The sequence below is a fragment of the Astatotilapia calliptera genome, chromosome 23 (genome assembly GCF_964374335.1).
Source record: "Astatotilapia calliptera chromosome 23, fAstCal68.1, whole genome shotgun sequence".
NCBI lineage: Eukaryota > Metazoa > Chordata > Actinopteri > Cichliformes > Cichlidae > Astatotilapia > Astatotilapia calliptera.
The window spans coordinates 1,381,523-1,409,430 of record NC_137443.1 but is presented as its reverse complement, the minus strand read 5'-3'; the positions used below and the strand labels follow the sequence as shown (position 1 = coordinate 1,409,430).

The window sequence follows — 27,908 nt, the reverse complement described above, 5'->3', positions numbered from 1 at the left end:
AGGCGCACGATGCTCTGTGCAGGCAGGTGGGAGTTTAAGAAGAACTGTCTGGAACCTGTTGCAGGTTTAATACAAAGGAACAAGTTAGAGGAAGGGGCACCTTAAATCCTTCTCAGATAGCCTAACCACAGTGTCAGAAAATATTAACCTGACTCTCAGGCTACCACAAACACAGCTGCAGCGGCGCGCGCAGCTTCCCGTACCGCAGGTTCTCATTTTAGTGCCGTTCAAGTAGGGGACGAAACTGTCCGTATGCTCTCGCAGATGCACACGGTAGCTGCCGCACAGCTTCACAGCGCACGCTCTGAATGTGCACGCTGTGTGCAGAGGAAGACAGGGGGACTCCCAGGGGAAGAAATGTGTGCGTGTTAGATAGCCTTATCTACACGTGCTGGGTGAACAGGTCCAATGGATGCTTGTTAGAAAAATTATTCTAGTTTCACTTTATTTTGGAGTATTTTATTAATGCTGCACGCCTTGTTTCTGCAAGTTTATTATTATTGTTATCCATCCATCCATTCTCTTCCTTTTATCCTTCATCATCATCATCACGGTTATTATTATTATGTAAATCTTGACTCGTCGTGTTTCTGGTAATTAGTCACAGATTACAACTGTTGTGTTTTAAGGGCAACTAACCTATTAGAAACGATATAATTTCATATTATTAGCAAGTGATGCGGATTTCCTGCCTGCGCCTCCCCTCGCTTCTTTCTTTATCACACACACACACACACACACACACACACACACACACACACACACACACACACACACACACACACACACACACACACACACACACACACCAATCTGCTTTCATAGAGTAGAAATGGTGATTTTTTTAATGTGTGTAACCATGTGCACAGAGTGTCTCTGAGAGCAGCCTGGCAGCATGTGTTTTACCTCTGCGTGTCTCCTGCTGGTCACATACTCAGACTATTCTTTTACTCATCTGAGGCCTGAGCATTTCCATCCGGCCGGCGTTGCCAGGGAGGGGCTCTCTGACCACAGACTGGGCATGTGGTCTCTGGCCAGTTAATCTGCCCGGTGGTGGGGGCGGGGTGTCTACACACATAGATGTTGTGATGAGGATGATTCGGCCAGAGTTGCACACAGGAGCTGAAAGCACTGTGTGCAGAGCCAGATGCTGCCTGTGAATGTAAAGAAGGAGGCCTGTTTTCATTTTTACATTATGCATGTGTGTCAGCGTATGTATGTTTGACTCAATGAAACATATGTGCTACATAATGGGGTGGGGGGGTGGGGTGGGGGGGGGGGGCTGTAGATGCTGAGTCAAAGCTCAGTTCACTTTTCGAGTTCTTATCAGGGATGAAGAGGATGGGCTCAGTGTTCGTTCAGCCATGTGACTGCTACTCATCAGAAAAGCTCAGCTGGCTGCCAGAGGAGCCCGACGTCCTTGTGCGATGTCTTTCTTAGCAGAATGGGAACAAGCCTCCCTCTCCTGAACTTGGATTTGAAGTAAACGACAGAGCATTTAACCTCGACCTGTTCATAGTTACTCACTCTGTGCTGTTGCTGTGGTTTCTGATTTGGAGTAAAGTGGCTAAACTGTTATACATAAACACACGTCATTAACTTCAGAGCTGATGAGACCCTACGTGCATCAGATACTAGCACAGATGTTAGATGTTTCCTGGTGCTTTTCTGATCGATTAAATTTTATATCTGCAAGGAATAAAGTCACACAAATGAACAGTGCCAAAGCTACATGTAAATGTTAATATACAGAACTGTAGACATATCCGCACATCATTACCAGACAGCAGCGCTTACATTCCTGCACTCTGTGATACTGGCTCATATCGAATACTGTATTTCATACCAGCTTTGCTGCTATTGGGCCAATCAAACGCTACAAAAGAGCAATGAAGATATTAGATAAGAAACCTTTTTCATATCACCATTGTCAAATTTAAATTAAAAGTTTCTACATTTTACTAATTTCTAATTGTTTAAATCTGCCTGTCTAATATACAAAGGTCTACATGGTCCGGTGCCTCCACCAATGAGTGATTTTATTAAACAAAAGTCCAGCAGTGTTGCCGGGTCCCGCCTGACTGGAGCCACTGTTAGAGGTGACTGAACTGGCATTCAGACGGAGCACCTTTTCACAGATGCTCTGTCACATCAGGGAGTGCGTACACTAAAAAGGGTTAGTGTATTACAAAAAGGGAAACAACTATTAGTGTAACTGGTCAGTGCAACATCAGGGCAGTCGGGGCATGTGCAATACTGGGGTTTGCAATATAATTGACGTGTTTCCGTTATGGTCATCTATACTGTCCTCTGTTGTCCACTCTTCTTGTCATTGTTTCTTCTAATATGATGTGATCACTGTTTTCGTCTTGTGTTTAACACCAACCTGCCAGAAGGTCTGCGGATGGAAGTTAGCCCAAGGCTGTAATCTGGCATATTTACATTTGTTAAAATCTTAATTAATATGTATTGCCCCTCTTTCTAAATAAAATAAATAAATAAGAAATAAATTAGGTACTGCAAATATTCCCGTGGCAACAACTGAGTGAACATGGTAAAGATGACGTGCTGAGCATCAGAAAGAGGAAGAATTGTGATTTAAGAGACTTTAAGGTTGTTGCTGATGTGATCAGAGGTCAGAGGTCAGAGGGTGGTGAGACTGCTTCGAGCTGATAGGAAGGCAAGTGACTGATATAACCACTCATTAAGACCAAAGTATGCAGCAGAGCGGTGCTGCGAGTGGTGGTGTAATTGTGGGGGATATTTTCCTGTCACACGTTGTGTCCCTTATTACCAGCAGAGGAGCATTGACATGCAACACAATTCAACACAAAGGCTTCACATGAAAGAACAGAATTGACTGAATTGTTTTCAGTGGAAGATTTTGTGATCTTGTTGCTTTTACATTGCATCAACTAATATTTTGTTTCGTGGACATTTAAAGGTATCGCCTGGTACTCAAGGACATTTTAATGGCTGTTTTATCTTTGCAAAGTAAATCATGGTTAATTGCAGCCCTGCTTTCGCCTCTAACATTAACACCTGTAGATGATGCTTTGACGGATAAAAATAATTAGTTTCCTGTTTTGTTACTTACAGCGCTCCCAGTCCCTTTTGAAGAATGAAAGTTGACCCACTTTACAAGTCTACAGTTACCGGGGTTTGCATTTTTTCACTGTGGAAATCCCAATTATGAAAGCAGAGCAGAATACTGGATTTTGATTGGTGTTTGGCCAGCTTGCCTTGTAACAAAAGCCGAACCTTGTTCCACTTGGATGACTGATAGAAGCACAGAGACACATTCAAAGTTAAAAAGAGGCATCACGCTTTCTGGGAGGCTTTATATTCACAACCTGGCAGTCCGGAGACATTTAGATGCAGCGGCTATTCAGGCACGCGGACAAGCGCATATCTTTTTATGGTGCGTGAACTTTGTGCCTCAAAAGCAAGGAAATTAGGTCAAGGTTGCAAACCTGGCAACAATCCTACGGTGTTGCGTTTGGTGTTTGTGTGAACCAGAAAGATACCAAAGCAGCCTGCACACACGCTACTATCACTTCACGTCACCGAGCCCTTGGGGAGGGTTAGCCGAGCGCAGTGGGGGTGGCACCGAAGCGCATGTGTGGTCGAGTGTTTTTCAGAATGTTTCACATTCGGTTTGGTGTCTGAGGCACAGCAGCACCTTATTAGGTTAAATACAACTTGTTTATAAGGCACTTGAGGTCTGCTGTTGCACAAGATGCTGTAGCGCATCATTAGCACCACGACACCGTTTCAAAGGTGCACAAGACCTGCAAGTGCTGGAAGACTTTTCTTCTGAGGAAAATGTGACACAGAATAATTACACACGACAGCTTTCTGTTTGCACAAACATCTTTGGTTCTGTGTTTACGTGGTTTACACGGATGCTTGTTGTTAGAGTGTGCATTACACTTATCAGGGCGTGTGCTTGTGTTTATGAGAACGTAAGACTTTAAAAACATTTGTTTATGTTTGCATGCATTTTGTCTGTCATTAAGTCCAATTTCAAAACGGGCCACTCCCGACTCCCGGCAGCAAAGGAATGACGACCGGTGTGTGAAATCAGTGAGGAGAGAGAGGAAGGGCGATAGAGGAGTGAGCAGAAGAGAGAAGCGGTGATTAGAGGGAATAATAATAAAAACAATAATCAAGAAATTAATGAAGAAGGAGGCAGGGGAAGGAAGGAAGGAGAGGGGGAAGTGAGCTGAAGGGTGTCATGGCTGGGGCCGAGCCTGCTGACTCAGCAGGCAGCGGCCAATCGCTAACACAAATGTGCGTACACACCCGCACGCACGCACATGTTTGTAAAAGCACATGTACCTGCTGTTCACCATCTAAATGCTGCATTAGGCTGCATAGTGTCTGTGTTTTAAAAGTGGTAGTACTAAGTGCTCAGTGGTCAAACTGGGAGCAGGAACATTTGTCTTACACACACACACACACACACACACACACACACACACACACACACACACACACACACACACACACACACACACACACACACACACACACACACACACACACACACAGCTTGCCAGCTTCAGCCTTGTTGCAGAGGTTGTCTCCCGTTATCGAGCTGAATGGTTCCTCATCCTCGGCCGCTCTAAATGTGAAAGCAGCCTGAGGTTTGACAAGGTTCCCAACCACAGATCCCAGATCACTTTCCACTAAGCCTCTGCTCATTGTTTTGCATTAGAGCCACAGTGAGAAACCTGAAACTGGACTTGAGGTTGAGGGGAAGCGATATCTATTCAGCCAAAAGTGCCCACTCAGGTGAAACTTGTAGGAAGTGTGTAATTTTGACACTGATTACAAGCAATCGTTATTTGTCGAGAAGTTTTCCTCTCCTCTCCTCTCCTCTCCTCTCCTCTCCTCTCCTCTCCTCTCCTCTCCTCTCCTCTCCTCTCCTCTCCTCCCCTCCCCTCTAATATATCATCACTTTGCATTTAGACAGGCAGCACCTCCTCCATCACCTGTCACACGATCTTTCTCTCCTGTGTGCTCCAGTGTGTCAGACATCATAAATACACAGCACTTACAGGTGCATTAAAGTGCCAGGCTATCCCCGCTGTGTTCTCCACAGAGCATGGCTGCGATTAATCATCATTTGTCACTGCGCTGGATCAGTACGGATGTTATACGTTATACGTGCACATGTACATTTTAGTCTGAATAATACCAGCGTAGCGTGTTCCTGACAGTGCTCACACATAGTTGAATGTCTGCTCATAGCTCATGTGCTAATAATGGGCTTCACGCACTTGCAGACTTGGTCCCACACTGGTCCGTTTCAGCCTAGCGTGCACTCGGCTTCATGCCGACTAGCGCAGATTTTATTTCCTTTGCTTTCTAGATGTTTTCACCTGCTGAGTTTCGTATACCTGCATATGTGTTTTTTTGTTTTGTTTTTTGTCAAGATACTAAAATCATTTGGAACTCCCACACAGCTCCCACACGCTGCCTATCCATCAGTGCCACGCTAACTTCATTTCAGAAACCGAAGCAGAGTTTCTGAAATTAAACCAGCGCAAACCAGCGCAAACCGCTCTGGTCACCACTTCCCAAAAATTGGCCTTTTTCTGCAGACAGATTCATCACATGTTTGACATTTCATAGCCTGAATTATATAAATAAGTGTCAAATAGATTATTAATGAGTTGTCATTAATTGAGTCCTTAATGTTAACCTCCAGCAGGCTTCAGATTTCTGCAGACTTTCTTCACATTTACTGAATCATCTTGCAGACGACTCTTTCATATCCCAGGATTTAGTGCGACCGTGAGTCTCTGTGACTCCAGACAGAAAAGCACAGCAGATCGTTCATTTGATTTGCAGATAAAACTGAGAGTCGTGTGCAGCTTTTAACAGCGTGCACCAGCAGCTACAGAGCGGGGTCATGCATCAGCTCTGTTTGGTGAGTGTCACGGCGTTCCCTCCGGTTGCCTGGCATGTGTCGTGCGGCCTTGACCGCAGCAGAGTTGCCGTGCCGCTGGCCAGCTTTTTTCTCTTCCCCTTGTTTTCCTCCAGACTGACACAGTGGACAGGCCGCCACTGTGCAATAACACGCTGTCACTCAAGTTTTCACACTTGGCAGATGTCCTTCCTCTAACAAGGACACTTGAGGACTCAGCAGTCATGAGAAACCCCAGTTCATTCGGTCTGCTCATCACTTCGCACGCATTGTTTTTCAGAGCCATCTCTGCAGCACTTGCGTGCTTCATTTGTTCAGTGTAGTTAGGGGGAATCTAAGATCCAGGCATTCTTTGGAGCAGTTTTGAGATGCAATTAGATCAGTTTCTTTACCCCAGTCTCTCTCTCTCTCTGTGGGAAACAAACACAGACACAGTCTGTGCTAAATGCGTCCAGAATAGTTTCCTTCTTTAGTCTTTGTCATCCTCTCTTTCAAAATCTCTTCCTCTCCATCCCTCTGTTGCACTCGCCCTTGGATATCTTCTTCTCTGTCTCACCACCCACCGTGTGCTGTTGGATTTTATAGCTACACATAGCAAAACTGGAGTTTAGAGCTGGACCTTTATAGGTTCTCACTGACATCTGGCAGTGATTATAGAGGCTGTTCTTACAGGAATAGCCAAGGTGAGTGAGTCAGAGACAGCATGCAGACACCGGCATGTCACGCTTCACCATCCTCTCCAAGACAAATTGTAGCATTACAAACAATATGAACATTAGTGTGTGATAATATTTTTTAAAGTGGATCCATCATGCTAAAGTTTGGCTGCATGGTTTTATTCTTGGACTAACCTTCGAATGACTTACAGCTCAAATTAAGACTTATTTATCTCTCGCGAGGCTTCAGTGGAGCCCATCAGTTCATGCGCTCCTTTTAAGCCAATTTTCTTCTGATTGGCTGCCACGTGCAAATAGAATATTTGAGCAGCAGGTGGGTGGGGCTTCTGCGATGGCCTGAGAAGACCATATAAGAATATTCAATTTCCTTAACATCATACAGAGCCAAGAGCAGAAAAAAAGTTTCTAACCAACCATTTAAGGAGCTTTGAGCTCTTAGTGATCCCGGGCACAAACTGTGGTCGTGTTTGATATGAACATCTGTGTTTAGAACAGACCTGTTGTGTATTTGTCATTACTCGAGAGTCTAATAAAAGACCATGATGCGTTTAGTATCGTGCCCAAGCATACTTCAACATGCAATCCAATTCAGTTTTATTGATACAGCGCCAAATCACAACAACAGTCGCCTCAAGGCGCTTTATATTGTAAGGTAGACCCTACAATAATACATACAGAGAAAAACCCAACAATCATATGACCCCCTATGAACAAGCACTCTGGTGACAGTGGGAAGGAAAAACTCCCTTTTAACAGGAAGAAACCTCCAGCAGAACCAGGTTCAGGGAGGGGCGGGGCCATCTGCTGCGATTGGTTGGGGTGAGAGAAGGAAGACCAGAGTAGGCGGGGACTTGCTCCAACCAGCCTTCTGATTCACAGATGATCCGCTCTTTCTGGCTGCGATCATTTACTGTGACTATAAAATGTGGGAAATTACAAAAAATAAATAAATATGGAAAACTATCAACAGAAAACGTTATTAACTACTGAAGCATTTGAAAGCTAAAGTGGGTGTCTGCACAGGTGTGAGTGGAGTCATATCACAGGTTCTGTCCAAACTAACAATTCAACTAAAGTCGTTATTTCATTTCAACTCCATCATTTATGTAATGAGGTCTCTCTGTGGTAGCTATAAGAATTAATAGTGTCTTTATCTTTCTCAATATCTCGGTGCCACTTTGAAGTACTCCATCCAAGTGTTCTCAGAATGGTTTTTTCAATGACTTCTGTTCATTTTTAATACGCCTGGCCTTTGTGTAGAAGCTGTTTGATATGTTTACGGTGCTTGCATCATAAATTAATCTTAAATAAAAAGGACGAAGTTAGATTTCCACACCGCTCTGGTGCGATTCTTCCTTTGGGGGTTTTGACGCACTTGTGTCTTTTTGTCAGTTGCATGGTTGCAATATGTGGCTTGCAAACAACAACTCTTTTCATTACATCCTGGATACATTAAAGCAGCTACATGAGGGATTAGCACCAGAGCTAGGCTAAACATTAGCAGCTGAGCTTGGGTATCTTTATGCTGCACACTTGCTTTCACTGCGAATCATTTTACACGTCTCAGACGTGACAACAATCAGTGGTTATAATATGCAGACTGCATAAATAAACTATAAAAGTTCATCAAATGTAAAGTTATGGTAAGTCACCATATGACCTTTCCATTGTAGCAGTTAGCTTTCCTCTGTATTTGCTTAATGATGGTTTAGACCATCATGAGTAAATTGCTGTGATGCACTAACGAACGCCACCTGCAGTGCAGCTACGTAACGAACCATGACAGATACGTTCACGTCCACCTAGAACCACCTGAGGCAAAGACTCTGCAAGACCTCTGGCACCGCAGGAAAGAGTCCCATCTTTCTATTTGCAACGCATCAAACTTGTTCCTCTGTATGGCTGCATGACGCCAATAAGCTCGTATCCAGTGGGCTCACAACCATATAAAACAACATAACTTCCATGTCTGCTAAGTCCTTTGAACCTAGATTCTCTTTTTAATGAGTTAAAAGCGTCGTATAAAAGTCTTTACGACAACAGCCTTGAGTTCCTGATTGCTTTATGGTCTCAATCATTAGTTTCAGGTCAGGTTAAATAGAATATTTACATCAGTTACTAACAAATTAGTAGGTCGTTTCACACTCATACATACACCAAAGTGTGCTCAGCTCGAGGACTGTAATTGGACTTCACACTGGCTACAACCGTCAGTGTTCACAGCAAGAATCAACTGTTTACTTACCATCGAACATATTTAATCCAGCCGGGTGTGCTGCTGATACATAATCAATGTTGCTCACTTAACCTCTGAATAAAGCTTTGTCTGATCAGAGTAAATTATTCCATTGAAGACACACACACGCACACATGCATTTTACTATTACAGTCCTTGTGCTGTCACAATATGGTCCATACTGCATTATGAACGACAGCCATATGTCTTCTAGCTGTTAGTTGGAGTATCTCAGCTCTTTGAGTGTGTATGTTGCTTTCTTTGGTCCTTCTGCAGAAGATTCTTGTCCTGTGTTACATCTAAAGGAGAAAAGTGCCTGGAGGTCAAAGTTTATAGAACAATGTCACAATGTGGGTTTCACTACTGTTACCATAAATCATATTACAGAGACATATAGTATAATACTATGGCATTAAATCATTAGACACAAATGATAACCATGTGACCATCACAGGCTTTATGTTGCTGTTGCCTGTGACAGAACTAATGAAGTAGACTGTATGACACTTATGAAACTGTATTTCTGGGTAGCAGTGTTACATGTTGTTCCTGCTATCGGACAGATCCATAGTGCTTTGTCATTTTTACCAGTTGGATGGACACAGTCCTCTGGTCTATATCAGCTTAGAAACTTTGCTGTAACCTGCTTAAACCTGCTGGTCTGATTGCAAACAGCAAATATGAAACTTGAACCAGCTCCATCTACACTAGAAACGATACTTAATTGTGCAAAACTGCAGAAGCGGTTATATAATTGTCTACTTGTCATTAGGAACCAGGTAGATGAGGGTCAGTGTCATGCAGGACGTAAACACTTCACTTGCTCGGCTTTGTTTTTCTGAGGCAGGTGTAAAAATAGGACTAACGGATGAGTAAAAACTTGGTTATATAAACATAACAACTGTATAATACAAAAAAGAAACTGTTCAGTCCTCTTCCAGTTGAACGTTAGGTCTCAGTCAGCATAGCTGCTAATCTGTTAGTTAGGAAACATAATGCTGCTTCACATATGTAATGATAAGTTAATGATCATTTGTCAGTTAATCTGAGAACAAGCGTCGGCTTATTGGCTCCACTAACAGGCTACACCTCCTCCTAATAGGAGCGGCTGCCTTTTCTCTCCCCATGTCATGTTAAGTTTGACACATTACAATATGTGCTGGAATATAAAACACATACCCTGCCTTACCCATGTCTTATGTCAATGAAATAATAAATTTACTCAGCAGGAAGTGAAACTACAGGTTTATTTTTGCCTCCGAAGTCTCTGGTAGAACACGCTGAACAGATTCAGAGAGTTCCTCATGTTTTATTGTGCCGTTTATAGTATGTATGGCATGCAAACCTTTGTTTAAATAACCAAATCAAGTTGATAATCAGTCAAATTCTGTTCATCCTGAAGTTGTTTCCATTTTTCTGTGTTGAGTGCACCTAAAAACAATAATCATGATTGTGGCGTACTGAAGCCAGCAGAGTCAAATCTTCAGAAATGGCTTTTCCATGCCACACTAATGCACTTCTGCAGCTGTCAGTCACGATTTCTGTTCATTCGCTCAGCTGGAGATGCTGATGGGTTATCAGCGCTCGTCCAATCACGTTCTGGCATGCAAATTAGTTGTTTCACTAGACAGAGCCCTGTCTAATCGTGTGTCTTTAATCAAATCAAGTTGAAATGTTCAGCAGTTTAGGAACCTTCACATGAAAGTTTAAAAACCCATCAGATGCTGTTTGGTCCTGTTAGGCTCACTTCCTACAGATGTATTTAGAATTACAGTATATGTTGTTTCCCTTGAAACAGGAAAATATTTCTGGTGTCCTTCAAAGCCCACATTTGACCTTTCATTTATGGGGCTGAATTCTGAGTTATTTAGTCGGGTCTTTAGGATTTTCTGTAAATTAAAAAGTGAAAGTTTTGTGTTCTACAGTATGCAAACAGCAGTTAAAAGCTTCTGGCCATAGGCTGTAGTGTAGGTGTGAAAACCAGCATAAAAGTACCAAATCAAATGTATGTTTGTAAAACATCTGACTGCCGTAGTGGGAATTGTTCATGTGTGCATCAAGACACATATGTTCCTTCCCTTTGTGATTAATCATCCAGTTTTTTTCCATAAAGTCATTCATGCCGTGGTGAGCTGATTCATCCAAGGCTCAGAGAGAACTGAAATCCATCTCTTTCTGTTTAGTCACATACAAATTAGCAGTTGACTCATTTCCCAGCATCCACGGCTCGCCGTCGGCCTCAGCAGACCTCTGAGTAGGCAGGATATGAATGCATGCCTACAACATACCAACTGGAGAGATTAGAAGACGAGTCAGGGCGCGTCTGTCGCTGTCCGTAGAGAATAGGAGGAGAGAAGGAAGGAAGTGTGAGATGCTCCAACAGTGCAGTGCTAGAAACAAATCAGTGACGTTAGTGGTGTTTGTCTTTATCTCCTTGTTGGCCCACAACACTTCAACACATCTTTGATATGACTCGACTTTCACATTACTGGTATTTCCTTTGTTGCTGCTTCACATTAAAGGCCAGCCACTCTTGAACTACCCAGAAGCTTCTAATGAGAACAATAGAGACTGCTAATAATATAAACGGGTCACATTTGCTACACAGTCTCCACTGATTCACTGAGCTTGTCCAATATTTCTTACAAATACTTGTTACATTGTAAAGTTAGTGGGTACATGATGCATCTTAGATTAGAGTCTGTGAAGATTCTCAGTCATCCAGGTCATCGTAGTCTAAGGAGCTTGCAAAGAAAAGCGTCTGGACTTCTTTAAGTTGCTTGAAGACGTTTCACCTCTCATCCGAGAAGCTTCTTCAGTTCTAAGGTCAAATGGTGGAGAGTCCCAGATTTAAACCCAGTGGGAGTAACCCCCCACAGAGGGACAAAAGGACCCCCTGATGATCCTCTAATCGCCTGAGCCAAGGTGTGAAACTGGGTGTGGGTCCCAATCAGCCAGAGTTTCGGGTGAGTTCATTGTGAAACCTGGCCCCACCTTATCATGCGAATTCCTGAGGTCAGATGGCCCAGGATGTGAGTGGGCGTTAAGGCGTCTGGGAAGGGATCTCAAAACTGGATTATAGATGGCAGAGAGTTGGTGTCGTAAACCCCCGCCTCTGTGGGGCCAGGTTTCACAATGAACAAACCCGAAACTCTGGCTGATTGGGACCCACGCCCAGTTTCCCACCTTGGCTCAGGCGATTAGAGGATCATCAGGGGGTCCTTTTGTCCCTCTGTGGGGGGTCACTCCCACTAGGTTTATATCTGGGACTCTCCACCATTTGACCTTAGAACTGAAGAAGCTTCTCGGATGAGAGGTGAAACGTCTTCAAGCAACTTAAAGAAGTCCAGACGCTTTTCTTTCCAAGCTCCTTTGACTCTTAGATTAGAGATTAGAATACGCTGTTGACATGAAATTCACTGAAACGGTTTGAATCTTATCTGTCTGATAGAGTTTGTTCTTGTACGTGTGGAGCCTTCCTTACATATGGAAGCGAGTCCTGGAGTTCCACAGGGTTCTGTGCTGGGACCAGTACGTTTTACATTACACATGCTTCCTTTAAGCAATATGATTAGAAAACCCTACATATATTTTCATTGCTATGCAGATGATGCCCAGATAGAAATCAATTATTTAAACTACAGGCGTCTTAAAGACATAAAGACCTGGACGTCTTGTCATTTTGTGACGTTATTATATTCGCCCTAAAAAAAGAAACATTGTATCTAACTACATACTTACTCTGGTTAGTGTTGCGGTGGCCTCCAGCAACACTGCGTGTCCTTCAGTGCAGACATTTAGCTACATTACTTCTAGGCTGGACTATTTTAATTAATCTTCTCTTTGCCTTACAGTGTTAAGTGTCTTTAGGTGGCTGTTGTTGTGATTTTACGTGATATAATTGAATAACTGCATCGCTGTGTAAACTTCAGTTATGTGTAAAGTCCTTATTGCTGTGGTCACTTTTAGATGGTATGAAAAACAAGAAAATGAAGCTCTGTGAGGTCCGTCTAACTTTATGAAATGGTGTTTTGATCTAAGCTGATCCAGTTTAAGGACTCCAAGCAGTGGTTGCTTGATTTTCTACATCCATGGAAAACAAGATGAGCGCAAGATCAACTCACCACAAATATCAAAGACAGGAACAGGAAGTGTAAGCATGCAGAGTGTTCTTAACTAATCAAATCAGCTATACAGGTCAGGCTTTCTAAACAATGCAATAAGTGGAGTGTTTCCAGCTCCTTCTGTCTCTCTGGGCGATAATCTTTATCCCCACTGACAGCTGTCCCCTCTTCACCTTGTTAGGAACAAGCAATGACATGGATGGAGTGAGCGAGATGATTTTGTCTTTAGAGAGCCAAATAACCCGAATCAGGTGAGGAGGTGGGCTGGAAGTGTAATGAAAAGGATATTTGGTAATTTCGCATTAAGGTCAAGCCAGTGGATTCTAACCTACTTAACGGCACGAGAAACTTCTACGAGATGGGGTTGCGTAAATGGTTAATCACAGATAAACAGGCTGTCTTTACTTGCATATATATATATAGTGTAAAAATCTGGCCATCCCTTGGATTAGCCTTTGCAAATCCTATTTGGCCTCGGTGTGGAAAAAAGATGTAAAGAGCACAGAGGGAATGTGTTACAGAATCCAGTTTAAAGGTGACACTGAGACGGACGCAGTGACGTCAGACTCGCTGAGAGGAATCGAAGCCAGGCTGAAGCAAAGGAATGAAAGAGGTTTAGAGAGAGAGTGCAACCCTTATTGAACAGAGCCACGCATGAGCCAGCATCCTGACTCACTGGCCCAGTTTATCTCCTTATGCAACAGGCCACAGTCCATTCACCTTCTCTCATCACTCGCTTCCAGGAAGTGCAGGGGGAGGGAGAGTGAAGAGGGTAATAAGGGGGTCCTGCTACACTTAAGCTGGGAAAGAGTGGGGAGAAAACCGATAAGGAAGTGGAAGCATAATGGAAAGAGATCGTAAGCCACACTGCAGGGCCTTGCCAGCATCCCTGCATGGTTGCTATGGGAACCAGCCATTTGTCATCAAGTCCCTCTCACACTTCCTCCATATACACTTGTACACTATACGTTTTTCTCCTTCTGTTTTAAAGGCCGGCCTCTCTCTGTGGCAGGGAGAGAAACCACAGAAGGGGACAGAGAGATGAAGCCTCCGGCTAGAGAACGAGTTCAGCCAGAGTCTGTCTGTCAGAGCGAGAGAGGAAGAGGGGGGGGGGAGCTGTTGAGTGGTCGTAGGTCCCAGCTGAGTGTAACTCAAGGCCCTGTCATTTATCCGACAGAGGACGAGCGGATTATCTCAGTGTCCTTGACCCACTATACCCCCGCTCTGTAGGCTGGCACAGAAAACCGAAGGGTAGATGGATGGAGTGGGCGGAGAGGACCCAAAGAGATGGTGGGCTGGGTGGCACGCAGCGAGACAAGAAGGGAGCCGTTGGCAGACTGTTACATAATCTCACAATCTGCATTTGAAACAAATGTTGTGGGGTTTGGGATACTCGAAGGCCAGAAGACCAGAGTATAGAGAGCGCACCTTTCCCAGAATGAATCTTTGGTATTCCCCAAAAACACCAGTGACTCAGTCATAAATCTGCTAACAGCCACTCGATGCTGTTGGGTCATATCACTTTGTTGAGAGTGGCATTGTCAAAAAATAGCCAGCACAGGGGGGCTGCCTTGCTGTGTGCATGTTACAACAAGTACTGAAACCTAATACAAACCAGGAAGGCCAAAGTAATAGATCCCTGCCTGCACGTCTACAAAGAAGCCAATGTTTTGTGGTTGTCATTGTAATCTTGCAGGGATTATACACACTCACCAAAAAATATAACAACTTGGTTTATTATTGGACTTAATACTCAGGATGTAAGGAGCACCAATACACAAAAGGGTATAAAAAAGTAACAACCATCGATTTGCTGTACTGTGAGTTAGAGCCTGAGTCATACAGGAGCTCGCTCTCTCTCTCTCTGTCTATATATATATGTCAGGTGTAGGAGACCAGCTACTATGGAGGCAGAGCTTGACTCTGCACTGCATTAGCTGTGATGTGTACGCTGCTGTATGTGTTGATATTATATTGTATACACAAATATATATATAGGTGAATATCTGTATATCTGAGAAATACCTTCTAGCTATGCTTTGCATTCTGGGATGCAGCAGAGTACACAAGCTGTAGTAACTAGCTGTAAAATGACCCGAGGACTCATTTGGATGAGCGGCGATGTTTGGTCAGATGACCACATTTGTCTTTCGTTTATTTACTTTTGTTGCTCTCGCTGCAGACACATCTGGCCAATAAGCAGACTGAATGTTTGGTTTGTAGCAGCACATTTGGGTTGCTACGAGTGCAGATTTCTTTGTGTGAACAGAAACCAAACCAGACGAAAAAGCTAAAAGTCGTGCAAACTCGTGCATGATTTGGATCAGAGTAAACAAACTATTAGAAGTCAAAAGTTTAAAAGCGTTCAGCTCTTTTTTTAGACTTCCTCTGTAAATAGTTTTGGCTGCTATCAGTTTTTTCTCTTCTCAGCCTGAACAAGAATAGCAGAAAGAATGAAAAGTACTCAAATCCATAGACTCCAAACACAAGATGGACTCTACTCATCAAACTGTGGGACACTTTTCACTCATTGGCTAGCTACATGTTACTGTAATTTTAAAAAAGGACCACGATGTCTTATTTAATACAGTTTTAAAGGACAGATTCAACCATAAACTGAGGCCATAAATCAGGGAAGCACTTCTACGATAGTTTACTCTTCACACCCAGACGTCTGTCTTCCATAAACAGTCTATGCTCGTGTTAGACAGTTTTGGTACAGTCCACAGAAACACATGGTAGTGTTTGTCACTACACGACTGGGACAGACCTTTGGTTGTGTAACCCAGTGCAGAGTCGCTGCAGTGGAAACACAGTGACAGAAATACTGCAGATGACTCAAAACACATGTAATGCATGTGATGTGTGTGTATATATTTATGTAGTGTAGTGACAGACAAGTCTGGGCGAAACAGCCAGAGGTGAATATAACAGATAGGATCCATATTTTTTAACTTTACTTGGAGATGGATCCGGAATGAGGGCGACTAACCAGTGAGATATGAGCTGGTGCTTTTGCTGCAGCCTGTAGCAGACTCGAGTGTTTCTTTTTTGTTATTCTCTTTTTATTAAACAACCTATATAAACACAAATAATCCAAAATAAACATATAATCAAGAACAGACGTAAATAAAAATAAAAATAAGAAAAACAGACGGGTGTACCCTCTAGTGTGTATGTACTCGCACACACATATTCACTCACACACCCATATTCTTAAGCATACATACACATACCTACTTACATATGTGTTCACTTGTAGTCTCATACATACTAACATATACATATAAACACATAACGATTCAGAAATGTGGCATATATAGTTACAGAGATTCAAACAAGATCGGGTCTCCTTAACCGGATGTAGTGTTTCCATTTACCCCAAATTTCACTAAATATATCAAACTGGAGTCTTTTAATGAAGGTAATTCTTTCCATTTTAAACATCCCATGTACAGTCTCATGCCAATCACCCAGTGATGGAATTTTCACACTAAGCCATTTCTTGGTAATAATTTTACGGGCAGCCAAACTCAGGATACCATACAACTGCTTAGACATTTTATCTACATTTACTGAGTATAAATATCCAAACAAAAGTTCGTCCCAATTAAAGGGAAGCTGCATACCAAAAATAATCTGCAACTCAGAGTGGATCAATACCCAAAAAATGTTGATCCTTGGGCAAGACCAGAACAGATGAAAATGTTTTACTCCTTGGGCCCCACAATTTCTCCAGCAATTAGAGTGATTGAAATAATGTTTACTTTGTGCAGGGGTAATAAAAAACCTACAGATACTCTTCCAACCGTAACATCTCCATATATTAGAACTAGAAATTCTCCACTGAAAAGCGCACTGCTCATACCAAATGTTATCTGATATTGCTATATTTGTTTCATTTTCCCATTTTTTTTTGATGTAGGTAGTATTCCACTTCTTAACCTCTTGTATACCCTTGTACAATCTTGAAATCACCTTAAGGCCTGTGTCAGCCTGATAAGCCTTGACAAATATACTCAGAACAGGTAAAGAAAAAAGATCTGTTCTCTTAGGTATAAAATTATATAGATGATGCCTAATTTGTAAGAACCTAAAAAAGTCCGTTTTACTTAACTGGTATTGATCTTTTATTGATTGGAAGTCCCTAAGAATTCCCTTATCGTAAAACATACAATATGCCGTTAAACCTTGTCCAGACCATTTTTTATATCTTACGTCTAATTCATTAGGTAAAAAATCACTGTCAAAAGCGCACCATCTTAAAATCCTAACCTCTTCAATCCAATCATTCTTATTAAGAAATTGTAACCAGAGTTTTAAAGGTAGGTTAATCCATTGGTTTCCTTGATGAATTTGTTTTTTAATAAGTGTCACATCCCCTAGAATTGCCTGAATTGGAGAATCTTTTAAGGTCACTGTTTCTAGTTCTTTCCATCTCGCTTGATAATCTACATTACACCAACACACTAATGTCCTCAATTGAGCAGAAATATAATAGTCTTTCAAACATGGGAACCCCAACCCTCCTTTGTCTTTAGCCAACTGAATAGTTTGGTACTTAATCCGTGGTTTTTTCCCCTGCCATATAAACATAGAGATTATTTTGTCCCATTCCCGAAATTGTTTGTCAGTTATTTCTACAGGGAGTGTTTGGAACAGGTAGAGCATCCTGGGCAAGATATTCATTTTAACTGTATCTATACGTGATTCAAAATTAAAAAATGGTAATAAATTCCATCTTTTAATATCCTCATTTATTTTATAACTTAAAGGATTAAAGTTTGCATTGTATATCTTAGACAGATCTTTAGTAATATTTACTCCAAGATACTTCATCTGCTCCGTTTCCCATTTCAAATTGGCTTTAGCCTTAATTTCATAATTGGGCTCATAGTTAAAAGTTAATATCTGAGTCTTCGGACTCGAGTGTTTCAGCCACTGTGAACGTGGGAAAGCTTATTTTTTTGAGTGAATCGAGGGGGGTGTGTGTTAAAAGAGTGTGGGAGGGGGGCTGTGTGCTGACAGCTGGCTTCTATAAATAAATGTCGCAGGCAGGAGGGAGACGAGGGTAGTGAGAGAGAGCTGGGGGTGAGGGGAGGAGACGGATGGGAGGGCTGATGGAGATGTACTGGAGACTTAAAAGAACGTGGACAGTGTCATGACTTACTCAGCACGCACCGTGTCTCAACCAGTCAGCAGCCCCGGCTGGGGATCGTGTGCCCCGCCCCCCGCGTGCTGCCTGTTCTTCTGAACATGTAACACATAATCTCACATCTGTGTTGCTCCATCAGCTTCTCGTCCTGTTTTGACTCGTGCGTGTGACGCAGACAGACGTCAGACCCAGAAAACAGCAGAGACACAAAAAAGCAGGAGAAGAAGGATAAAAAACCTAAAAACGGGAGTAAAAGTTAGAAACAGCAGCGTCATGCAGGAAAAGCAGAAACCAGAACGCTTTCTAATCTGCAGCCACGCTCGCTCCATTAATTTGTCATGTATGTAAAAGGATCACGGAGCCGTAGACCAGCAGCTCGGTAACAACTGATTGAGATGCAGCGTATCACTGACACAGCCAGCTTTCACTCTGCTGCCTCCTGTTACCGTTTCATTGCTTTCCAGCGCGTGTGCGTGTCGTTTGTGTACGAGGCGGTGAGCTGACTCTGGTTTCCTGTCTTGGCGCAGCTGTGCAACACTAAGCACTTGCCTGTCTGATTAATTTACCTGGTGCACTACTTCACCTACGTGCTGTGCCTTTGTCCACGTCTCTATTAGTTCGACGGTCACAAGTGATTCCTCCCTTTCATTCAAAATTAATCAATTATGCTCATTTTTAAGAGTTTCTGCTGCCGCGACAACAAAAGGCCTCACAAAGTGGTGGAAGTGAGTTTGGGGGAGGGCAACCAAGAAGATAACACAGGCTCAACGTGAGTGGGTGGGTCGGTTAGGTACCGCCTACACGTGTTTGTCTGATGAGGAGCCTCTTCACCAACTTCCTCTATTTCTGCTTGAAAGCAAAGCATTAGCAGACTTTTCTGGGGACTGGCGGTCATGTGCTGCTACTGTAGTCTGCAGAGGCGTGCTGAAGCTCGCGAGCTTCACAGACTGCAGGACGTCGTTGTTCTCCAAACCGTGCAGCTGACCTCTCTTATTTAACAAAGGGCATTTCGACCCCTGCACATTTTTTAGTGTCTGTTCAGTTGTTTGTACTTTGGTTTCATTCTGCACTCAGTTGCCAGATTATTAGGAACAATTAAACAAGCATATGATAGCCTGGCTGTAAACTGCAGTGGAATGAATCCTCAACATGCTGGTTTTACTTTTCAGTCTAGTTTTGAAGTGCAGAAGTTAAACAGATGTTTTATTACACTGTATACAAATGTGAGTAAATTTAGCACTGGCTGTGTTCGTTTCATGCCGTCCATTCAAGCATAAAAAAGGAACCAAACTATTTACAGACAACTTAACAACTAACTAATTGTGTGTTTGTATTTTTTTTTTCAAAAAAATGGCATGATGTGCAGTGTGTCCTTAAAGTTGTGGTAACTGTTTGTGGACGTCGTGTGTAGAAATGGGGAGCAAAGACCTGATGCAGTCGGTCACGGTCAGTGGATAGTTGCTGTCAAGAAGCCATTCTTAAGATAAGGAAACAGGCAGAAAAGGCTGAGGTTTGCCAGATTACAGCAGAACTGGAGTGAAAATGAGTGGAAATAATAATAATGGAGTGATGAAACCAAATTTGAGATTCTTCGGCTCAAATCATCATCAGTATGTACGGACGAGGTGAGGAGAGATGCACACATCTGTAAAACATTTCAGTAAGAGGTGCTGGGGATCCAAATTATGGACGTAGAAAAGTGCCATCAGATTTTGGTCCACCTGACTGGCAGCAGCTTCAGTGTCAACATTGCAGTCATGCCAAACACGCTGCCAGTGCAGCGAAAGCAACCAGTGGAAGAGGATCAGTCATGGATTGGCCTCATCCGGTCAGAGAAGATGCCTAACAGACTTCAGACGCTGTTAGGAACAAAGCTGGTCACACCAAATATTGGCTTTCAAGCAAATTGCATTTTTGCCTTGCATACTGCATTTCCATATACTATTGCACATTTCAATAAATCGCTGTACCTACTACTTATTCACAGCTCGAGACTTTTGCACAGCACTGCACCTGCAAAACTCTCAAAGCTTCATGAAGCTTCATGCATGAACTGTTTAGCTTACTGGCAATAAACTTGCAACTCTGTGCAAAATATTTGAAATTAATTATTAATGATCTTTCTCAGTACTTGCAGTGCAGCGCAAGACAAGATCGATTCTCTAAAATGAATTATGGGCAACTAAACGACTTCCTCAGCTCTGCAGCCTCAACGTGTATCAGCCGACCGTGAGCAGAGCGAGCAGCCATGTTTGCCTTCCCAGACTCTCACTGCATGTAGAATAGATTTTTTAAAAAGCGTCAGTTTCCAAGGATCTACCCAAAAGTCTAGAAACAGCTCATTTAATTCTCAGCTCGACTTCCTCTGGTGTTTTTTTCTCACCGTCTCTCTCTCTGCTCTCTCTGCAGCCTCTCGGACAGTGGTGTAGGCTGCTGCCCAAAGATGCTGCCAAGATGCCAGAGAGCGCGTGGAAGCTGGTCTTCTACACCATGTCCTGGTCCTACAGCACCTACCTGCTCTTCTTCACCTCCTACTCCTATTTCCATGACCCGCCCTCTGTCTTCTACGGTACGATACACAACACTGATCACGTCTTCTGTAGCCTGTGCTAACTGAATCCTAAGCTCTTCATCATACAGGATGCTACAAAACCCGAACAGGCGATTTTTAAGTCACAATTCTCTCAGCACTTTAACTTACACAGATACCGAACCTCTCAGCTCAGAAGCTGAAGCCATTTTAATCTAATGAAACAGCAGGAGCGCTGCCTAATCCTGTGGAGACACTGTGGGGGTAAAATGCCACCTTGAGTCCTCAAATAGGCAGATATTTATAGCAGCGCATGCAGGATGTGGTTCTGGTTTATGCATATTTGCAGCTTTTAACTGGTCACCTTTTATGGTTCTTTAGGATTTATTGTAGTTTTTTTATACAATGCAAAAAGCATATTTATTTACTTGTTTATACAGACCAGTATTTGTTAAAATAAAGCTATCTATTAATAATTTATTCATGTTTTCCGAGTTCTGCCCCACCGTTTACAATAAATCAGCGGCAAATTGTACTTCATGGAGAGCAGCGCCGCGGCTGAGACCCTGTGTAGTGCTCATCATTGCATTGCTAATAGAGGATAGATGCACACTGGGGATTTCACATATAATTCAGTGGTGCCTTTCATAGACTCTCAGCCTCTTCTATCAGACACAGAGTTGTCAAGGCTCCTGCGCCGAGCTCACAAAGGCTAGCTGACGGCGCCAGGTTCGTGTTTAATCGCTGCTTCGCTTTTAATAGCTGTCAGCCTGAGATGTGTGCAGAAGCTTTATTCCTCTACAAGGCTGGACTGTTACTAATGGAGGGAGGAAGGGAAAGAGAGATACAGCTACTGTGAGAATTTAGGAAATTAGTCGAAATCAAAGTGCAGTGACGGGACTGAGGAGGAGGAGTGTATCGCTGCCCCAAAGAGATGAGAAAAGCTTTGGTCCCCAGTAGAGGGGAAAAAAGGCTCCAGTTCCCATGCCTCCCCCTTGGCAGCTCCTCTGTTGTGATGCAGCTAGCGGCCCTCCTCTCAATGTTTAATGACGGACGGTCCAATCAATGAACATTACACAAGGCCCCAACGTAACCCCATATCACTGGAGACGAGCCTTACTCAAACACAGGAGGAGAAAGTTTCCGTCCAACATCCGATAGGTTTCAGTGATATAAGCCAGGCTACATGCATTTAGCTCGTTTCTCACAGCACTTTAAAAACCCTCTGTAAAGCTCTCGGGGATAAACGCGATCGCTCCAGCTTCCTCCCATCCTGACTACCACAGCTGACCCTTCACTTCTGGTATCCCCTGGAAGTTATTGTCCATTTGCAGCGGGTTTCTTGCATATGTGTCACACTTAAATGTTGTTGAGCATCAAATATTAGCCAAAGATAACCATTTTTAAATGATGATTTCATTTATTAAGGGAAAAAAATCTTACCTGACCCTGAATAAAGTAATTGGCCACTTTTGTTAAGTCATGAATTAACTGTGAATGAACCATTAGCCACTGCCAGACCTGATAAATCAAGAACTCACTTAAATAAAACCTGCTGACTGAGTCAATTTAGCTAAAAGAGCTCAAAAAGCAACACGTCAACATGAGTCATTGACATCTATCAGTCTGAAAAGAGTTACAAAGCCATTACTAAGGCTTTGGACTCCAGAGACCCCCAGTCAGAGCCGTTATTAGTCACAGTCACAGCTACAGTCATAGTTAGAGTTTAAAAAAAAAGCCTCCACAGTCGTCTGTTTCATGAAATACACATATATATATATATATATATATATATATATATATATATATTAAATATATATAAAATTGTAGGTTGTGTATCCTTCAGGTGTTAATGGGGTTATTGAAAATGTGTATATGTGCGTATGTGTGTATATACGTAGGTATGGATAGATAGAAACATATATGTGTATATATTAAAAAAAAATAAAAATAAAAATTACACATAACATATAATGTAATTACAAGGAGGTATTTCTGTAGTCTATTGATACTAGATAGTGGAAAAGGGGTGGGATTAAATAAGCTTATGCTTCTTCCTGCTCCTTTTTGAACATGGACGTTATTTGGAGTTGTGGTTGCTCGTTTTCCTTTTGTTTGCTTTGTTCATTTGTCTCTTTTAATTCTATTTTTTTTTAATACTTTTTCAACATGTTCAAAATAAAGATTCAATCAATCAATCAAATGTGTCACAAACAGTGTGGCTGAGTCATTCTTCACTCAGTCACCAGCAGATGCTGATGGTGTTTGACTGTAAATGTTTCTGAGATCTAGACGCCACCACAATCTGATCTGACAGATACTGTGACTCTATTTTTGGCCACAAATGGTCGACAGTGCGTTAAACCACATTTTGGCAGAGACAAACATGTGCCTCCATCACGTGAGCTGGGGGCCTGATGTGAAAGGCACGCCTCTGTTCCACCGCAGTGACAAATGCAACGCAGTCGCCTCTTCGCCTTTTATCTTGTGAGAAATTGTGCAAAGAGCAGAAGCTGTCTTATGAGAAGAAGGATGTAGATAGGATGCATGTGAGGAAGTTCAGAGGTGAACTTCTTCAAGAGGCTGCATGACTCGTGTTTATTGGAAGATGTTCTGATTTCACTGCGCGTCTCGATCCAAACCGAGGTCATCGTGCATTTATCGATTAACAAAGATGTTGATGAGCGGCAGGTAGTCATGTGTTTTAGAGGCTTTAAGAAGTGCACACATGATTGACTTGTGCACGGATGTTAATGAGCTCTGGATTTGAATCTCACTGTCAGCTGAGGCCTTTCTGCATGTTTGGTTGACCACAGTTTAATGGCTTAAAATTACAAAGTATTACAAAAAAGTATTACCAAAAAAACCCCCCACAAAAGCTCGTTAAGACTAGAAACCCGTATCGCCCAGTGTGTGGTGTTGCTGCCCTGTAAACAGAGTATCTTTGTTATTTATGGTCGTGTTAAAGACGGCGTTGGCGACAGGAAGGGAAACAGTGAAGTCCAGAATAAAAACAAAATGCTTTACTGTACATCATTCATTATCTACATTCACAAGCGTGTTCTTAAAACACCTTCTTATGCAAGCAGGATAAAATTTCCCATCTGTCCCTGCAGACTGGAAGAGCGGTATGTCAGTGCCTACAGACATCGCCATCGCCTACCTGATCCAGGGCAGCTTCTACGGCCACTCCATTTATGCTACCATCTATATGGACGCATGGAGGAAGGACTCTGCTGTCATGGTGGTGCACCACATCATCACGCTGGCGCTCATCAGCTTCTCCTACGCATTCAGGTACTTTTTGTTTTTCAGCTCATTTTCTAACACAGAAGCACAAAATCACAGTTCATGAATGATTGTATAGTTTTGGTTGGTTAGTCGAAACACCAGTTTGACTGGAGGGTAGGAGGCAGAGTTTAGTGGAAACTAGAGCAGATGTGTTCGTTCACTGCCTTAAGTAAAATGCAAATTATCAGAAAAAAGTAAATCTGTAAATACGATTGCTGACAACATCGAGGGAATGACATTTATCACGTTACAGATGGCCCCGCCCCTCCCTGAGGCTGGCTCTGTCGGAGGCTTCTTCCTGTTAAAAGGGAGTTTTTCCTTCCCACTGTCGCCAGAGCTCTTGCTCTTAGGGGCTCATATGATTACTGTGGCTTTCTCTGTGTTGTTGTAGGCCATACAAAATGCTTTTGGGCAACTTTTGTTGTGATTTGGAGCTATATATATATAAGACTGAATTGTAATTGGACCGCTGACCTCTTCAGTGTTTTGAGGTAAAAAGGATAAAAAGCTATGTGGTGTGTCTAAATATCACATTGTACCGACCCAAAGAACAAAGACAACAGAGTGAATGTATAGAAAATGTAAAAGTCAAGTCTGCTTTCTTCTTGTCACCGAGCTCAGCATCTATCAGGATCCTCGTGCCACAGTCTGTGCTCTCTGCCCTCCAGATACCACAACATCGGGATTCTAGTGTTATTCCTGCACGACATCAACGACATCCAGCTGGAGTTCACCAAGCTCAACGTCTACCTGAAGTCCAGAGGAGGAGGCTATTACCTGCTAAACGACGTGCTGTCCAACTTGGGCTCTGTCAGCTTCAGCATCACTTGGTGAGAGATTTAACATCGGCTTATTTTCCTCAGCTGCTTGTTCTCCATTTGTTCTCCATCACGGTGAAGCGTTTTGTAGTCTTGACAGCATTATAATTATTCTGTCTGGAAGACGCTGAAGACGAGCGGATATGTAATACATTGTGTTCCCGTTTTCGTCTCTCTCAGGTTCTGGTTCCGTCTGTACTGGTTCCCCCTCAAAGTCATGTATGCCACATGTGTGTCCAGCCTCCAGTCCGTCCCCCACATCCCCTTTTACTTCTTCTTCAATGCGCTTCTCTTCGCCCTGCTTCTCATGAACATCTACTGGTTCTTGGTGAGGACACTGGTTTTGTCAAATGTTTCATTCAAACCCTGAAAGTCTTTCATTTTTGGACACGCCGTCTGATTTCTTTGCATTTCCTGTTTTCCTCCCCTGTTGTGTGCAGTTCATTGTGATGTTTGTAGTGAAGCTGCTGAAAGTAAAGGAGGTGAACGATGTTAGGGAGTACGAGGACGAGGACAGCAGGAAGGAGCCTCCAGCAGAAAACAGCACTGATGATGCTGGACATCACAACTCTGCACAGGGGTGAGCCCAACCTTCAGCATGTGTACTTTGGGTCATGTAATGTAGATCTTATTTTAGAGGAAACCAAAGCAGCTGTGCTGATGTTCAGTGGCAGAATTTCCACATTAATAAATTATTAGATTTAACACATTAGACTGTAAACGGTCCTGTTTCAACCATCCTCTCTGAGCGCTGCCTGACAGTACAAGACATCCAGACGTTACCAAAATACACATTTAATGATGAAACACATTTCTATAGCCAAGCCTTACTGGAATATGTCGAGTATACTAAACAAACAAACAAAACGGCGAGCCCAAAGCCATGCGAGCAGCTCTTTGATGCTGCGCTTTGTGCTTTGAGCTGACCGATTCATCAGCGAGAGGCTGAATCATCAGTGACAGCTTGAGTGGGAAGCAGACAGCAGAAAGCTATACAACATCGAAGCATCAGGTAAACGTGGCCTCAGAAAGATGACATCATATTTACAAGGCTAACGCCGGGACATTCAGGCTGGCGAGTGGATTGGAGCTAGCAGAGAAACTCAGTGGGTTCCTGGAGCCTGCACTGCATGTGCTCGTGGGTTCCCGTGTGACTGGGTCAAAGGAGAATTTGGGAAACTGGACATTAGACAGATTTCCCTTTATAATGCTGTTTGATGGGACACAAACACAGAACGCTACCCACTCAGTGGGATGCCAAACACTGCACTGATGTACAACACCAGTGGGAGGCAGCAATGTGCTAAGCTGTGAGACAAACTGAGGACACTGGACGCTTAAATTGTTGTGGGTGTAAGTAGCCGTGCCCTAAAGAATTTCCTGCTGTTCCACTTTAAGTGGGAACAAAGAATAATGTTATACTAAGGAAGACTTGAGACTACAAGGTCAATCAAGAAAGATGTAGGATCGTTTTCTGGTAGACTTAATAGACAATGCTCAGGAGATCGCCCCCTACTGGCCAATAGAAAGACTGCCACGCTGAAAGCTGTGTTCCTCTCCTACATGCAGTTGACTGGAAATAATTGAGGAAAGAAAAGAATTAAGGTCAAAGTTCCTTCCCATTACTTCACGTTAATGCTGGTAAAGGTGGTTCTGTCGGTCTGCATAGCGTCTATTAGCTTGATGCTAATGATCCATTGCAAACAGCATGTATGACTGCATTAATCTTAGCATGCTAATGTTTAGCTAATTTAGCATGTTAGCAAGCTGACACTACAATTAGCGTTTAACGTAGCACTGCTAGCATTAAGGTAAGATGTGATGCTGTATATTTAAGCCTTTGTAGGCTACATTGTACAGCTGCTTAGACAAAGAGGAAGCTTTAATGCAGAGATAGTAAATTAATTTGACATTGTGGGACACCGGATGCTGGAGCAGTGACACTCCGCTTTCTGTCAGTGTAAAGACATTTAGCTAAACATGTTCTCAAGATAAGAAAAAGAAGTTCAGTTTCAACAGTAGTCTCAGTTTTTCTACATGACCAATGTGTAAAGTTACAGAAAAAGTTCTGGTACCTCAAATTACATTTGTTTATAACTGAAATATTACATTTTAAAATCCCTTTCACAGCCCGTGAAAGGGATTTTAAAATTTTGAAACCTCTGTTTTCACCTGGGTCCCGCTGTGTAAACTTGGTTTGCTACATGCTGTAATACATATTTGCCTGCAGAGCTCCACAGTCCCACAGCTCACCAACAGCTGGTTAAGCAGAAGAAATGCACTTTCATAACCTGTGGAAGCAGTTAGCTTACATCAAAAGTCACCACATGATATGATAGTCACAAGCTGTTTCTCTGTGAATCCTGTGTAATCTGTATTTGCAGCAGTGAGCTTTAAACTAAGAAGTGCTGACAAAAAGCAAAGTGTACTTTTAGCTGAGGTTATAGGTTCATGTCGTTATCTGAGGGGCTGCCATGTGCATCCCTGCTGTGCTGTGTCTAAAACTAGCCTCATTTTGAATACTAACTCAGGTAGGCTGAGTTATCAGATGTGCGCTCCTGTCCCAAAGGCAAATGAGTTTGTGTAAGAAAGCCCCGGACGTGCTGTTTGGTCCTTATCTGCCTGGCCTTGAACACTTCTGATATGCCCCGTGTCTGCTGATGTCTCACTTCTGCTGATCACCTCAGGATTCTCACTCCTTTCTCTCCCATCTGGCTTTCTTTCCAGGAAACACGTGCAGAACGGGATCACAAAGGAGAAGCATTTATAACAGGCCCTCCGTCGCCACCACCTGGCACTAGGCTGCTGGTACATGCAAGACAAAGACGCCCTCCTTCAGCGTGGAGCATGTTTTAAAGGAAGAGCATCTTGAAAGGGAAACATCGCGTCTGATGACTTTTTACTCTCTGTATTTGTTTTTAGAACATTTCAAATCATCGCTGTCATTTTGTTTCCAGATTGGTTTAATTGGAGCACTGTGAATGTTATTTCAGCCGACTTTTTGTCTTACTCTTGTTAACTTTACATTTGACAGATTCAGTAGAAACGAGCAGTTTGAATGAGAGCTGGACTGTGATTGTCGCGTACAGTTGTGCGGGGCCTACAGCACCCTGCGCAGCACCGTGCACAGCACCGCAGCGCC

General features: G+C 42.9%; 1 protein-coding gene across 1 annotated transcript in view; it reads left to right on the top strand.

The window, feature by feature from the left end:
• cers1 (ceramide synthase 1) overlaps positions 1-27,753 on the top strand; it is a 28,578-nt gene extending 825 nt beyond the window's left edge. Inside the window, exons 2-7 of the mRNA XM_026158625.2 lie at positions 20,537-20,696; positions 23,774-23,954; positions 24,617-24,778; positions 24,947-25,094; positions 25,207-25,346; positions 27,494-27,753. Of these exons, the coding sequence (XP_026014410.1) occupies positions 20,537-20,696; positions 23,774-23,954; positions 24,617-24,778; positions 24,947-25,094; positions 25,207-25,346; positions 27,494-27,536 (834 nt within the window). The 3' untranslated portion in view covers positions 27,537-27,753. The remainder of the gene's footprint in view (positions 1-20,536; positions 20,697-23,773; positions 23,955-24,616; positions 24,779-24,946; positions 25,095-25,206; positions 25,347-27,493) is intronic.
• The last annotated feature ends 155 nt before the right edge of the window (positions 27,754-27,908 follow it).